The following is a 12,918-nucleotide window of genomic DNA, read 5'->3' as shown; positions in this document are numbered from 1 at the left end:
CCCAAGCGCCTGCCTAGGCGCTAGGCCCCAACCCGTCGCCTAACTAGCGTCTAGCATCTAGCATCTTTTAGAACCTTGCTTAGTTCTAGTGGAAAATAAACATTTTTTTTTGTAGAAAAAATAAAACAGTTTAGTAGGCATAACAACACACTTTTATGAAAAAAAAAATAGTTGTCCCAATTGTATTATATTTGTATTGTCGACTCTCGCAAGCAAAGAGTTGAATTCACCGTTAGAGTTTTTTTATCTTAATTTTTTTCTTATCTCGAGAAATGCTTGATTCAAACTCATTTGGGTGGGTTAGCCAGTGGTGAATGTGGATATGCTAATCGACAGGGCATAAGCTAGAAATTTAAGGTGTGTTTGTTGTACCGGACTATCTTGAACTAGACTAACTTTAGGGACTAAGTTGGACTAGCTTGGCTTGGACTAAGCAGGATAAAAATAGTGAAGTGTTTGGTGCAGTGCCAGACTAATCTACGGATTAAATTATTTTTAAAAGGGTTTTTATCACAAATGGTCCCTGAGATTGATCAAACTCATCATTTCGGTTCCTCACTTCCAAAATCAATCAATGTTGTCCCTGACATTCACTACCGCAAATCAATTTGATCCTTCTATTAAGATTACATCAACTATTCTGTTAGTTTGCATGTGGTGTAACATCCCACATCGCCCAGGGGAGTGATCCTTAAATGTATATTCTCATCCTTACCTAGTACGAGGCCTTTTGGGAGCTCACTGGCTTCGGGTTCCGTAGGAATTCCGAAGTTAAGCGAGAAGGATGCCAGAGCACTCCCAGGATGGGTGACCCACTGGGAAGTTGCTCGTGAGTTCCCAAAAACAAAACCGTGAGGGAATGATGAGCCCAAAGCGGACAATATCGTGCTACGGTGGTGGAGCGGGCCCAGGAAGTGGTCCGCCCCGGGCCGTGATGTGACAAATTGGTATCAAAGCCAATCCCTGGCCTGAAGTGTGCCGACGAGGACGTCGGGCCCCTAAGGGGGGTGGATTGTAACATCCCACATCGCCTAGGGGAGTGATCCTTAAATGTATATTCCCATCCTTACCTAGCACGAAGCCTTTTGGGAGCTCACTGGCTTCGGGTTTCGTAGGAACTCCGAAGTTAAGCGAGAAGGAGGCTAGAGCAGTCCCAGGATGGGTGACCCACTGGGAAGTTGCTCGTGAGTTCCCAAAAACAAAACCGTGAGGGAATGATAAGCCCAAAGCGGACAATATCGTGCTACGATGATGGAGCGGGCCCGAGAAGTGGTCCGCCCCGGGCCGGGATGTGACATGTGGGACCCACAAATCCAATGAAATGGTGACACGTGGATTACACAAAATAACAGTTTTCATCACAAATGATTCCTGATATTGATCCAACTCCTCATTTTGGTCCCTGAGTTTCAAAAATCAATAAATTTGGTCTCTAACTTTCAATACCGCACGTCAATTTAATCATTCCGTTAAAGTTTCATAATATTTTTTGTCCCACTAATCCAATCATACGGCGCCACATGGATTAACTACAAGAAAATATTTTTTTTGAAGATTTAAAACTAAAAGTAAAATAAGAAACTAAAAACCAAAACTAAAAGAAGAAAAAAGTCATTGTCTTCTTCATCAGGGTATGCTCAAAAAAAGTTTCTTATAGTTAATCCACGTGGAGCCATATGATTGGATTAGTGGGACCACATTAGCACACAAACAAAAAATATTAATGAAATTTTAAGTGGAATGACTAAATTGATGTGCAGTAGTGAAAGTCAGGGACAAAATTTATCGATTTTTGAAACTCAGGGACCAAAATAAGGAGTTGGATCAATGTTAGAGACTATTTGCAATAAAAATTCATATTTTGTGTAATCCATGTGTGTGACGAGATGAGGACAAGGTAGCTCTACTCATCTATCTACTTTCTTCCGTTGGATTTTTTTTTTGCTCTAACTACACTTGTTCCTGCAAATTAGCTGCTTTAATTCACTTGTTCTTCCATGGGTGGGGATTGGAGTTGCAGACCCTAAGGGGCTAGGTATAGGCATGGGTGGAGATTGGAGTTGTAGACGGCAAGGAGTGGGTGGAGGAAGACGAGTCATCAGAGATGACGCAATCATGCAGGACGAGCACGAGGAATGTGACGTGAGAGGGAAGACGGTCTTAGCAAGTCCTAACTCCCAAGGTATTTGGGGAGCCTCGCTAGGACTGGCTAAGCAAGGTTTTAGTTGGAGCGAGTGAACTTTAGTCTCACTCTCACTAAAGTTAGTCCAATGCTAACCTTTAATCTAGTCTAGCCCAATAAAACTTAGTCCAGGCTAACCCAATAAAACTTAGTGAGGGCAAACAAACGGGTTCTTAGGGTTATAAACCCCTTGTAACAACCCCCATTAAAAAAAATGAGTGTTAACGAAACACTCCTGATACTGTTTACTTTTAACGAAAATCATATATTTTATATTTTCTTGGTACTATTCACTACACCTTCATTTATCATTTTTCATTAAAATCAAAGTTTTATTTTACTTTTCGTTAGTTTTCCTTTGAAAAAAATACTTAATGCAGTTAAAAGGTAAGCATGGTCTTTTTGTCCCTTCCTTTTTTACGCATGCAATATGCAGTGCATTATCCTTTGACATACTCATGCTAATCATACACCTCGGTATGGCTTCGATTTCCGTGAGAAGCTAATTTAATTAGTCCTCTGAAAGATTTGCTAGCTTAATATCAAATGTTTCTTTTTCTTTATTCAAACAAAAGGAATGAGATGTAAATTACCAAATATTTTTGGGTAAATTACATGATACCTTCTCAGGTTTGAGGTCTATTACAACCTCATACAACATCTTTAAAACATTTCACTTTCATACCTCATCTACTATTTTTTTCAATATAGTACCTCAGTTACATTTTCCATCCACTGATCCGTCAAGAGCTGATGTGGCTGTCACATTTGTACCACGTGGCTGCCACCTATGTGCCACATGGCAAAAAAATATTTTTTTTATTCTTTTAAAATATTATAATAATTAACTTAATTAAAAATAAAAAAATAAAAAACTGACTCATCTTCCCCCGTTGCTCTGTTCCCACTCTCTTCTTCTCATTCACTCTCGTCTCTCTCTTTCTCTCTTCTTCCTCTCTAATCCTTCTCCTTTGTCCTTTCATCCTTCTTGCTCATCTTTCATTCCCCAAAACGCCCCTCTCTCTCCCCAAAATTCCCTCAAAGTCTGCCTAGCAGACCTCCCCATATCCCTCAACTATGGCCTCCTTGAAAAGTATTGGGCTGCCGGCCCTGATTCCCGCCTCTAAATGGACACCGACCACCAAATCCCTGATGCGGCTGCTGCTGAAGCTATATTCGATGCCCGGGCTGGACCTCGCGGTGAGGCAAGCAAGGAGAAAGGTGAGTTGTCGGATCGTGGGGCTGCAGGAGATCGTGGACCTTCCCCTTGGAGTCGGTCTCGTTGGATCGTGTCGCCCTTAAGGAGGAGCATGATGGCCAATGATGAAGAGGTGGGGGATGATCTCGATGGATCCGAAACGGGGAAAGTCGAATCTGAATCGGAGAAATGTGGGGGAGAAGGAGATCTGGGCATTTGTTTGGATGTGATGGGGTGGGTTTTTGGATGGGATAGAAGGTGAAGAGAGTGGAGGAGAGGGAGTTGAGCTAGGGTGGAGGGTTGCAGGGGAGGTGGGGTTGGGGGGCTGGTAGGGGAGGTAGGGTTGGGGTGGGATGGGGTGTTTGGGTTGCAGGGAAGGGGGAGGGTTTGGGGAAAAAGAAGGGTGGGGAGGGGTTGCGGGGAAGGTGGGGTGGGTTCTGTGCTTTTCAGTTTTGCAGTTTTTTTTTTTTTTTGTGAGAAGATTCATGTTTTTTTTTTAAATTAAAAAATTATTATTTTTTTTGCCACGTGGCACACAAGTGGCAGCCACGTCAGCTCTTAACAGATCAATGGATGGAAAATGTAATAGAGGTACTATATTGAAATAAAATAGTAGGTGAGGTATGAAAATGAAATGTTTTAAAGATATTGTATGGGGTTGTAATAGACCTCAAACATGAGGGGGTATTATGTAATTTACCCAATATTTTTTCATGTCAAGTTAGATTTTAGCCTCCCTATAGGTCGTCTACTAAAAGGAATGTTGGTGTTGTGTCGTGCCTTATTCAGTTTATTAATATTTCTCTACACTTGCAAGTTAAAAGTTTTCAATTCGACTTCTATGGCTAGCCAGTTCAATCCTAATTAGTGTTATTTTGTGGCTTAACCTGTATACTCTCACCCTTAATATAAAGGCTTTTTAGCTAAAATTGTCCATAAGATTAGCATAACTCCTCATTTTAGTCTCTGACGTTGAAAATCGATAGAAGTGATTCATAAGTTTGTTCATGATCAACAATACGTGAGATGGTGGAGTCCAATTAATTTCAGTTCCACCTTGGAGTAAAACTCAAATTTTAGGTTCTAAACTTACGCCAACTTGCTCCAACCCTTAGGGCAAATATGATTTAAAACTCAAAACTCATTTATGGGCCAAATTTAGCCCAGGATTCCCCCTGGGTTAGTGGGGCTAGTCCACCATATGTGTATATTTTTTTAGTTTTATATTTATAAATTTATTGAATCTAATGGTTAAAATCTAATTTGATAAAAACCAACCGTAAAAAAAAATCTAACGGTCCAAATTTAAATCCAAATGCTAAAGTAATTAAAAAAAAATTCTTTTATGTGTTTCATATTCTTTCATAGTGTTTCAAGGTGTCGGTTAGTGATTTTTCAATATTTGTAGGAATCTAAATATTTTTAGTTAAAATGTTTATAAAATTAAATTAAGATAGTCTACATAATTTTTTCTTTTAAAAAAGTAGTTGTACACAATTTTAGGACTTATTACTCATTTTGTTTTTAGTTTTTCATTTTTCTACTATAAGTAGAGTACAAGAATAATGAAGAAATGATGAGTGAGCGAGGGCAAAATACGAACAATTTTTTTCAATAGTCCAAACTACTTAATAGTACGGGAAATGAACAGTCATATTTGGATGGAGGAAATACTATTTCTATTTGCAAATCTAATGGATATAAAGCCGGACTACCAAACATAAAACTAAAGACAAATTTAGAGGGTTGCTTACCTAACAAAGAAAGTGACCCTTAACTCTTTTAAGTAACGGATAAACGCAAAATTCATTGATATATAAGGATTTCTTGGTTTCTACGGTACTATATATTTGACAAAGGCAAACGTGAAGAAGCTGAGACGGAAAAAACCTACGACAGCAAAACCCAGGCGAAACTCTACACAGAAGGAAGAAAAAAAGGTGGATGTCACCTGTCCGTTAATACATCATCTAGTTACGACTCAAAAGCTGCACCATGCCATCTTCATTAAGTTTGTTCCACCGAGCAAAGCTTGGTACAGACCTGATCGGCATAACAACACAAATGGTTCCCGCAGCCTCAGTGATACTGTGGTAATTCTTGCCTTCTTTACAAGCTTCTGTTTGTATGATTGTAACAGGAATTAAAACTATCCATTTTTCGAACATCAAAGCCAACCTTGCAGGGAAAGGGAGTACTGGTATATTGTCCAAATTAATCACTTAATCAGACGAGCTCGGCCAGGATTGAGATGTGCTTCTGACATCATCCATCCCTACAGGAAAATAGATTATTACTACGTTTAAAACAAAAAAATGTGCACTACTAATCTTTTCAAACAGCTATCTGGATGAAAAATTAAATAAAAACTGAATGGGGGTGTATTATCGTAACAAAGTAGAAAACTTTGGTAGTTTGCAAACACAAAATCCAATATCCTTATCCATTGCAACACCGAAAACAATAATGCTTCCATAGAGTATTTACTTGTCTTGGTAGAACACAGTTGTTTCAGTAAGTCTATATTGAGCCGAGAAACCACTTAAAATAGAAACTATGAATTTACACCTAAGTCGTTCAGTCCATTTGGAGACAACTCCAAGTTGGGATATATAGTTATGCAGACAGAAACATTTGAACCACATCCATTGCATCATTGAATAGATCTCATGATGCTAAAGTTGACAGTGCTCGTGTCAAACAATTTGCGATCTATATTGTTAAGCTAACAATTTTATAGCGTAATTTGAAAAGGAATCAACCTTATCAATCAGCGACTTATAAACTGACATGTTATATTGTTTGGCAAGATATCATTTCCCTTTTATATATTTGTTTGACAAATGTGGAATCTATGCGCTTACTATAAGGCACCTAACTGGCCACTGAATGTCACAAAATGATGAAATTAAAAATGTTAAACATCAATTACCTGCTCTTTAGCTTTACTCTTGAAAATCCCATACGAAGTTGAGACCATCTTACATGACTCAACAATGCACGCCTCCAGATCTTTAGCTGTGGGCTCGAAGTTTAAAGATCCATCTTTGTTCTCCTTCTGATACATATGCTGACTGTTGTATGATGATTGCATGAAATATAGAAGTACTTGAGCCTGTAACACAGAGTGATATAACATCTTATATCCCCTACACAACGGAAAAGAAAAACCTCTTCAAGACACCAAAGACCATAGAAATAAGCGGTATATCTCACATGAAATGCCGCCTTTAGTATGTCATCTGACTTCGCTTGATCTTTGAACAATGCGTACACTTTACCTTTTGAAGGATTATATGTCACAACATATCTCTCTTTCTGTCATCAATCCAGAAATGAAATATTAAAGAATATATGTTAGGAGTATAGGTCAAACTTAACCCCTCTTCAAAAGCGCTTACCTCAAAGAAGGGCTCTATCGCAAGATATACACTTGGCTCTTGGAATGCATCTTTAAATCGTGGTCCTGGCACTCAGTAGAAAAAATAAAATTGAATTAAAGAAAGAAAAAAAAGAAAATCTCAAGGCGAACAAAGAAACCAGATAATCATGATTCATAAACAAAAGAACAAGATCTTCGCAAACATACCGAGAACAACAGGCCCATCTTTCACCCAGGGAAAATTGAAAACATTTTCCTTCAAGTTCCCTTCCTGCAACGACGGCACTCGCCCTAGAAATGGGGGGTGGGGGTAAAGAAAGCACAATTACAATATATATATCTGGAAAATACACTCAGGAAAACTATTATGCATGATGCCATGAGGGGAATTCTTTGGTAGAACATCGATGCTAACCTGTTTTAAGAAAGGCATCTACTGCCACACTGAATCTCGCTCGGTTCAAGGTGTGCAGTACTACAGATTTAACCTGGAAACAAATTACTTCTATTAAACAAATGATACATGGAAGCATGTAAAACTAAATCAATTTCACTACTGTACACGAACCTCTTGGTAGGAGCTGACAACGTATCCACATGAAAGGAGCGCAAATGTAGTTATCAGTGATGGATTTCTTTTCGAGATTAATATGCTCAGGCCAGTTCCCAGCTTCACAAGGCATAGGTTCACAATCATCAATAAAAAATGATTAAATTTCATGCATGAAAGTGCACATTGGAACATAGAGACTAATTAAAAAATAAAAATCTGTAGAACTGTTATTCTTTTACATGAAACGGGAGCTTATAGGCAAAGAAAACTAGAACTGTTAAAGAAGTGAAAAAGAAGCACAAAAACCAATGATAGGACATCCACTTGGGAAAAACCAACTAAAAACCACAAGACAACTAAAGGTATACATCAAGGCAGTGTTAATAATACGAGACAACAAGTTAAAAAATTCTGTCAATCCCTACCATTTAGATTCCTCCTACAGGTTAGATCCTTAGACACCTAGAAGGTGAGAATGAAACCATACTTATCCCTCAGATGGAACACCACAAATAACGTTGTTTCTGTGAAACATAGATATTGCAAACAACATTGTATCCCACAAATCCTATGTGCCTGATATATAGGAATGTTTACATACAAGGAGACAAATTGCAAACCTATTTTTTTACTAATTTCAGTATGGCTAGGATACATAGCACCACAGAGCATGTTTTCTGTGAAAAGTTATCTATCTTGCCTCAATTTAGGTCAAAATAAGATAAGACCTAAGAGTCTGACTCAGGCTCTGACTTGTTAGTCCCATTTATTATCGAAAGGATTTATTTAGAACTTACTTCAAAGAAGGATATAGTTCTATTTCTTTGATATCCTAGACAAGAATAAAATATAGTATAACTGTAGAAACAACATTTTATTGATAGATACTGGTGATAAGAGTTGATAATATGCTCTAGTCATTTAAGCAAAAAAATAATAGGCATATATTTTCGTAGCACTGGTGACACATAGTAATAGTGTTCAAATAAACTTAGCAAAATTTATTTCACTGTTTTCCTGTACACATTGGATCCTGTGTGCATAGGTCTAACTAGCAAACTCAAAAACCTTTACACGAAACGAAGAAAATGAGCACGCACCAAGTTTTACACAATATTACAATACATTTCAACAATTGATTTTTATCTTGGTCGACCTTAGATCAATAGGGGTGATCATGCACACAAAAAGACATACCAAAGCTAAACAATCTCAAAAGCCAACAAGTTAATGGAACATGGGGGCATAACTGGGCAAAAATACCAATGATTGTAGGTGTACTGGACATAAGTGGACTAAAACAATTTCATTTCATGACAGCATAACTGCAATGGTAAAAACAAAGGGTTTCTAGAATGTGTTCAATATAATATTAAGGCTTTTTAGTCAAAATGTTCCCTGAGATTTGCATTACTCATCACTTTGGTCCCTGAGATTTGAAATCAATAGAAGTGGTTCCTGAGTTTGTCCACTATCAACCATTTTGGTCCTTCCATGAAAAATTATATTAAATAAAGACCAAAAATGACCAAAATACCCTCAATGTAACAAACAATGGGGCAAATGATTTGACAAAAATTGAGGGTGTTTTTGTCATTTCAGCCCTATTTAGTGGAGATTTTTCATGGAAGGACCAAAATGATTGATGGTGGACAAACTCAGGGACCACTTCTATTGATTTCAAATCTCCGGGACCAAAGTGAGGAGTTATGCAAATCTCAGGGACCATTTTGGCTAAAAAGCCTAATATTAATGCAAGTGTAAAATGTATGAACAATTCTAGGAAAGTGAACAACACGTATCAAGCTGTTTCAATTTTGGATGGTTAATATCTACATGTGTACCGCGTCAACTACTAGACCAATGTGCTCATATGGTTCACTGGTACAATGTCCAGATTCCTGTAACACATAATTATCCTGCAAAAAGAAGTAGGGCAAGCATACCAGATCCGCAATATTGCCAACACATTCTCCTTTAGCTGTCACATCTCCAATGTTTTCTCCTTTTGCAAACGCTTTGTAAATTGGTGTTCGAGTTGATGTTGATGTTACAGCAGCAACATTCTACAAAAAACAAAAGAGGATGAAAGGTTGTAAAACTGAGATGGAATACATTAAGTTATATGAAAATGTCAAACCTTTGCCACATTAGCTGCACAAGCCAAAGGAAGAAACATGTGCGGGACAGCTGCAGTTGCCAACTCTACTCCTGCACCCAACTCCATGAGAAGATCACCAGCAAACCGCAACTAAAACACCACAGCATTAAGAAAAGGTGAGTGAGGTATTGTGAGTTATGTAGTTGGAAAATATTGTGCAGTACTATGAAGTTGGCAAATATTTCTTACCTGTTTTAGATCATAATCAAATTTCTTTCCTTGTCGGGCAAAAAGCATTTTTCCAACACGCCCAGCACCATCCTAGACAGAAATTTATTAATTAGATTAAATTCATTCTGCTATACCATATGGACATTAGAAGAAAAAGCTGTAGTACAAGGCACTAATGTAAACTCCGATATATACACTTCCAAGTTTTGGACCTTTGGTATCATTAACTAAACTCAAAAGTATAGTTCAAAGTCAACATGCCTCAAAAACATAAAGTCACAAATACAAATTTGTATGCTTGACTCTACAAAAACATATTTCAACATTACTTCAACAATGAAAAGAGGCACAACCCAAAAGAAACACTGGCTACCAGACTGTTTAGCATGCAACACTTATCCAAGCGGATTCAGATTCTAATCATGACTGCAGTCACAAGAGTAAGAGTAAGTAGGTTTTCGCACTCATTTGTGGTGCTGGATTCAATTGAATATCTAAGTCACTAACTAACATAACTCCGACAGTCCTTCACCTGATGGCAACAGGTTGTAAATGGGACAAGAATATGAAGATCTCCTAAAAAGGACTGATATAATTGAACTCCTCCCTGGTGTGGTCTGATGTGGCAAAATTGTGTAACATAAAACTTAGTAGCCATTGTCAACTTTACATGTCACACAAATGTGAGTGCAGAAAGAAGGCATATTCTCAAAAGCATCCTTTTGCAACCAAAAGAAATGAAAACCAGAGGAATGTTACAATTTTTTCTTAAAAGTCAAATGATTTAAAATACAAAAGTTGCGATGCGATCAAGAAATATTACCTTGAGAATCCAGTTGATAGCAACAGCCCCAGGAGCAGCTGTGTTTCTAGAGACTCCAACTGAATTCAAAAGGGTTTGTGTTGTAAAAACTCCCATTGCGCCACCAAAGAAGTGCTACAAAAAACAAAAAAAATGTTATTTTTAATATGGCAATCAATTCCACCAAAGTGATTGAACCATGCGTTTAAAGAAGTTGCAGCAGCTTTTACGGCAGGGATGATAAACAGATGATAGAAAATAAGTTTGTATAATAGTATATGTACCTTGAGAGCTCTCCATGTCATGTAGGGGACATAGGAAGGGATTACACTATCAGGGAAACCTTCGGGGACAACATATGACCTTACGAAAGACATCAACCCCTGCACCAAAAAATCCGACACACGAAACTCAGAAGAATCTTCATCGATTAGAGAGAAAGTAATCAAATTTTGCAACGGCTATGAATGATGCATAAATTGCACACAATGTCAATGCTTATTACGCAACTCAGCAGAGAGGTTACACTTGTTGGATTCTTAAGTTGAGAAATTGTATTGAAACAAAGCTAGAAAAACAGAATAATACGTGGTTAAAGTAGAGTACTGACGTCGAGAGGGGGTTGGGGGCTGTGCAAGCTAAGGGCGCGAAAAGAGCCCTTCTTGAAGGTGGTTGCAGCAGAGGAGGAGGAGGAGGAGGAGGAATCGGGCTCAGCGACGTAGTTCCATCGGCGGCCGTCAATCTCCTCGCAGCAAACCAATCTGAGGCTGGATCCCACGAAATCTTGATCGTGGTGGAGCAGCTGGGGAAGCTGATGCTTGGGGGCTTGGGTGTCCAAAGGCAGAGCCTGGGAGGGAGTGGAGGAAGCGAGGTTTGCACTGATACGCAGCGTTTCACGGACGAGAAGGCGCGCGTCCTGGGCGCTAGTGGCGGTGGTGGTGAGGGTTTGATTGGTGGAAGAAGCAGAAGATTGCTTGAGTTTCAGCGGCGGCGGAGGCATTTGGCATTCCTCTTGTTTCTCCAAGTTACTAATCTGGTGGTAATTGGTGCTAGTGTGATGAAATCAAAGTAGAATTGGGAATCTGGGACGGATGGATGGATGGATGGATGGATGGAGATGTGGAGGCCTGAAGGGTTATATAATTTTGGTTTTGGGGTGTCGCCTTGGAATTAACGACTGAGAAAATTCAAATCTTTCAAATCCCAATTGGCAATTGGGAAGTAACAAGAAGGGATGGATGAGATGAATGCGAGGAACAAGAGGCAGGTGGCTAACGACAACACCACCACTCGGACTGAGCAGCAGCAGCAACATCAACATCGACCACGAGTGGATTTTGAAATGCCATTTATTACACCGCAATGCACCGCAATGGAGCAACTGAAGAAACTTCGGAATCCTCCCCCACCCCTAAACCATGTACAAGTTGTAAACTAGGCGAGCGAGGCATCTATGGAGAGTGGAGAATTCTCATATATATCGTTCGTTCATTCCGCGCATCGCCACCATTGTTATATCCGATATCCGAGATGGCTTTTGGGTGGGACCTTCCACTCTGTGTCATGTGTTCTCATCTGACAAAACTAAACTATGCGGGACCTACCCAAATCTCACTTTATTTGCTACACTGCATTTACACGGTCATATATTTGCTCGCCACCTTTAAAGTAGTTTTACATTGACAGTGTTCATCATCTTATTTATTATTATTGAACTAGTTTAAATTTGAAATTTGAGTCTAGAGTTTAGTTTAAATTTCAAAGCAGATTTCCAAAAGATATATCAAATTTTAAATATAAAATTTAAATTTGACGGCCTATGTGACATTTTGATATTTTTTTAAGTTTTGCTTTCCATCCGAGATGTCAAATTAAAATATTATTTTATTATATTTTTTTTCTTCATAATTTCTGTTTTATAATTACAAATTTGGTTACATTATTTTCTTTTTGTTATTTTATTTTCATAATTTCTCAGATAGCATGTACACCATAATGGGCATCTGAATTGATACCCAAGACATAAAAAGCTGAGGCTACTGAGCTACAAAGTAATTTAAATCAGCTCGATAAGTTTCATACCTATATAACTTCAAGCTGTCTGTTTTTCTTCTCTTCTTTTAAATTGGATTCTAAATAAATTGAATCGATATAGTTTCGCATAGCCTCTTCCCTTTGATTCAAATGCATTACAAGATTCAATGGTCAAATATTCAGTACTCAAATACACACCAAATCCTAAAACCCATTTGTGAAAAAGCTCCATAGGCCTATCAAGAAGAGAATGAGGAATTATTGGATGGAGAGAACGCCAAGCTTCAAAAATTTGTGGCAGAGTTGGGTTTTCTCTGAACCAAGAAGCTGGGTTTTGCAATTTGCAGACTGATATTTTCAAAGTTGGTGAGGGTGTGGGAGGAAGATAAATGTTTTCAAACAATAATAAAATTAATAAAAAGCATTTAATAATTA

At 38.3% G+C, this 12,918-nt stretch overlaps 1 protein-coding gene across 7 annotated transcripts; it reads right to left on the bottom strand.

Moving 5' to 3' along the window:
- Positions 1–5,160: 5,160 nt before the first annotated feature.
- On the bottom strand, positions 5,161–11,944 carry LOC103402459 (protein root UVB sensitive 6-like). 7 transcript variants are annotated; one of them, XR_011575837.1, is made up of 13 exons: positions 11,060–11,935; positions 10,734–10,832; positions 10,471–10,584; positions 9,666–9,737; positions 9,456–9,566; positions 9,262–9,381; positions 7,331–7,432; positions 7,178–7,250; positions 6,970–7,053; positions 6,782–6,846; positions 6,597–6,698; positions 6,245–6,495; positions 5,161–5,722 (listed from the first exon to the last, which is right to left on the bottom strand). XR_011575837.1 is itself a non-coding variant. In XM_017323260.3 (13 exons), the coding sequence occupies exons 1-13, from the start codon at positions 11,447–11,449 to the stop codon at positions 5,599–5,601; spliced, it is 1,572 nt and encodes a 523-aa protein (XP_017178749.2). In that variant the 5' UTR covers positions 11,450–11,944; the 3' UTR covers positions 5,161–5,598. The 7 variants fall into 7 exon arrangements, 4 of the variants coding, with proteins under 4 accessions (XP_017178749.2, XP_070669294.1, XP_070669296.1 ...); XR_011575836.1 differs by having other exon boundaries at positions 5,161–5,702; XR_011575838.1 differs by having other exon boundaries at positions 5,161–5,676.
- Between the last annotated feature and the right edge of the window lie 974 nt (positions 11,945–12,918).

This window comes from Malus domestica, chromosome 15 (assembly GCF_042453785.1).
Source record: "Malus domestica chromosome 15, GDT2T_hap1".
Classification (NCBI taxonomy): Eukaryota; Viridiplantae; Streptophyta; class Magnoliopsida; order Rosales; family Rosaceae; genus Malus; species Malus domestica.
Note: the sequence above shows the minus strand (reverse complement) of the source record. Positions and strands in the feature narration are given on the sequence as shown.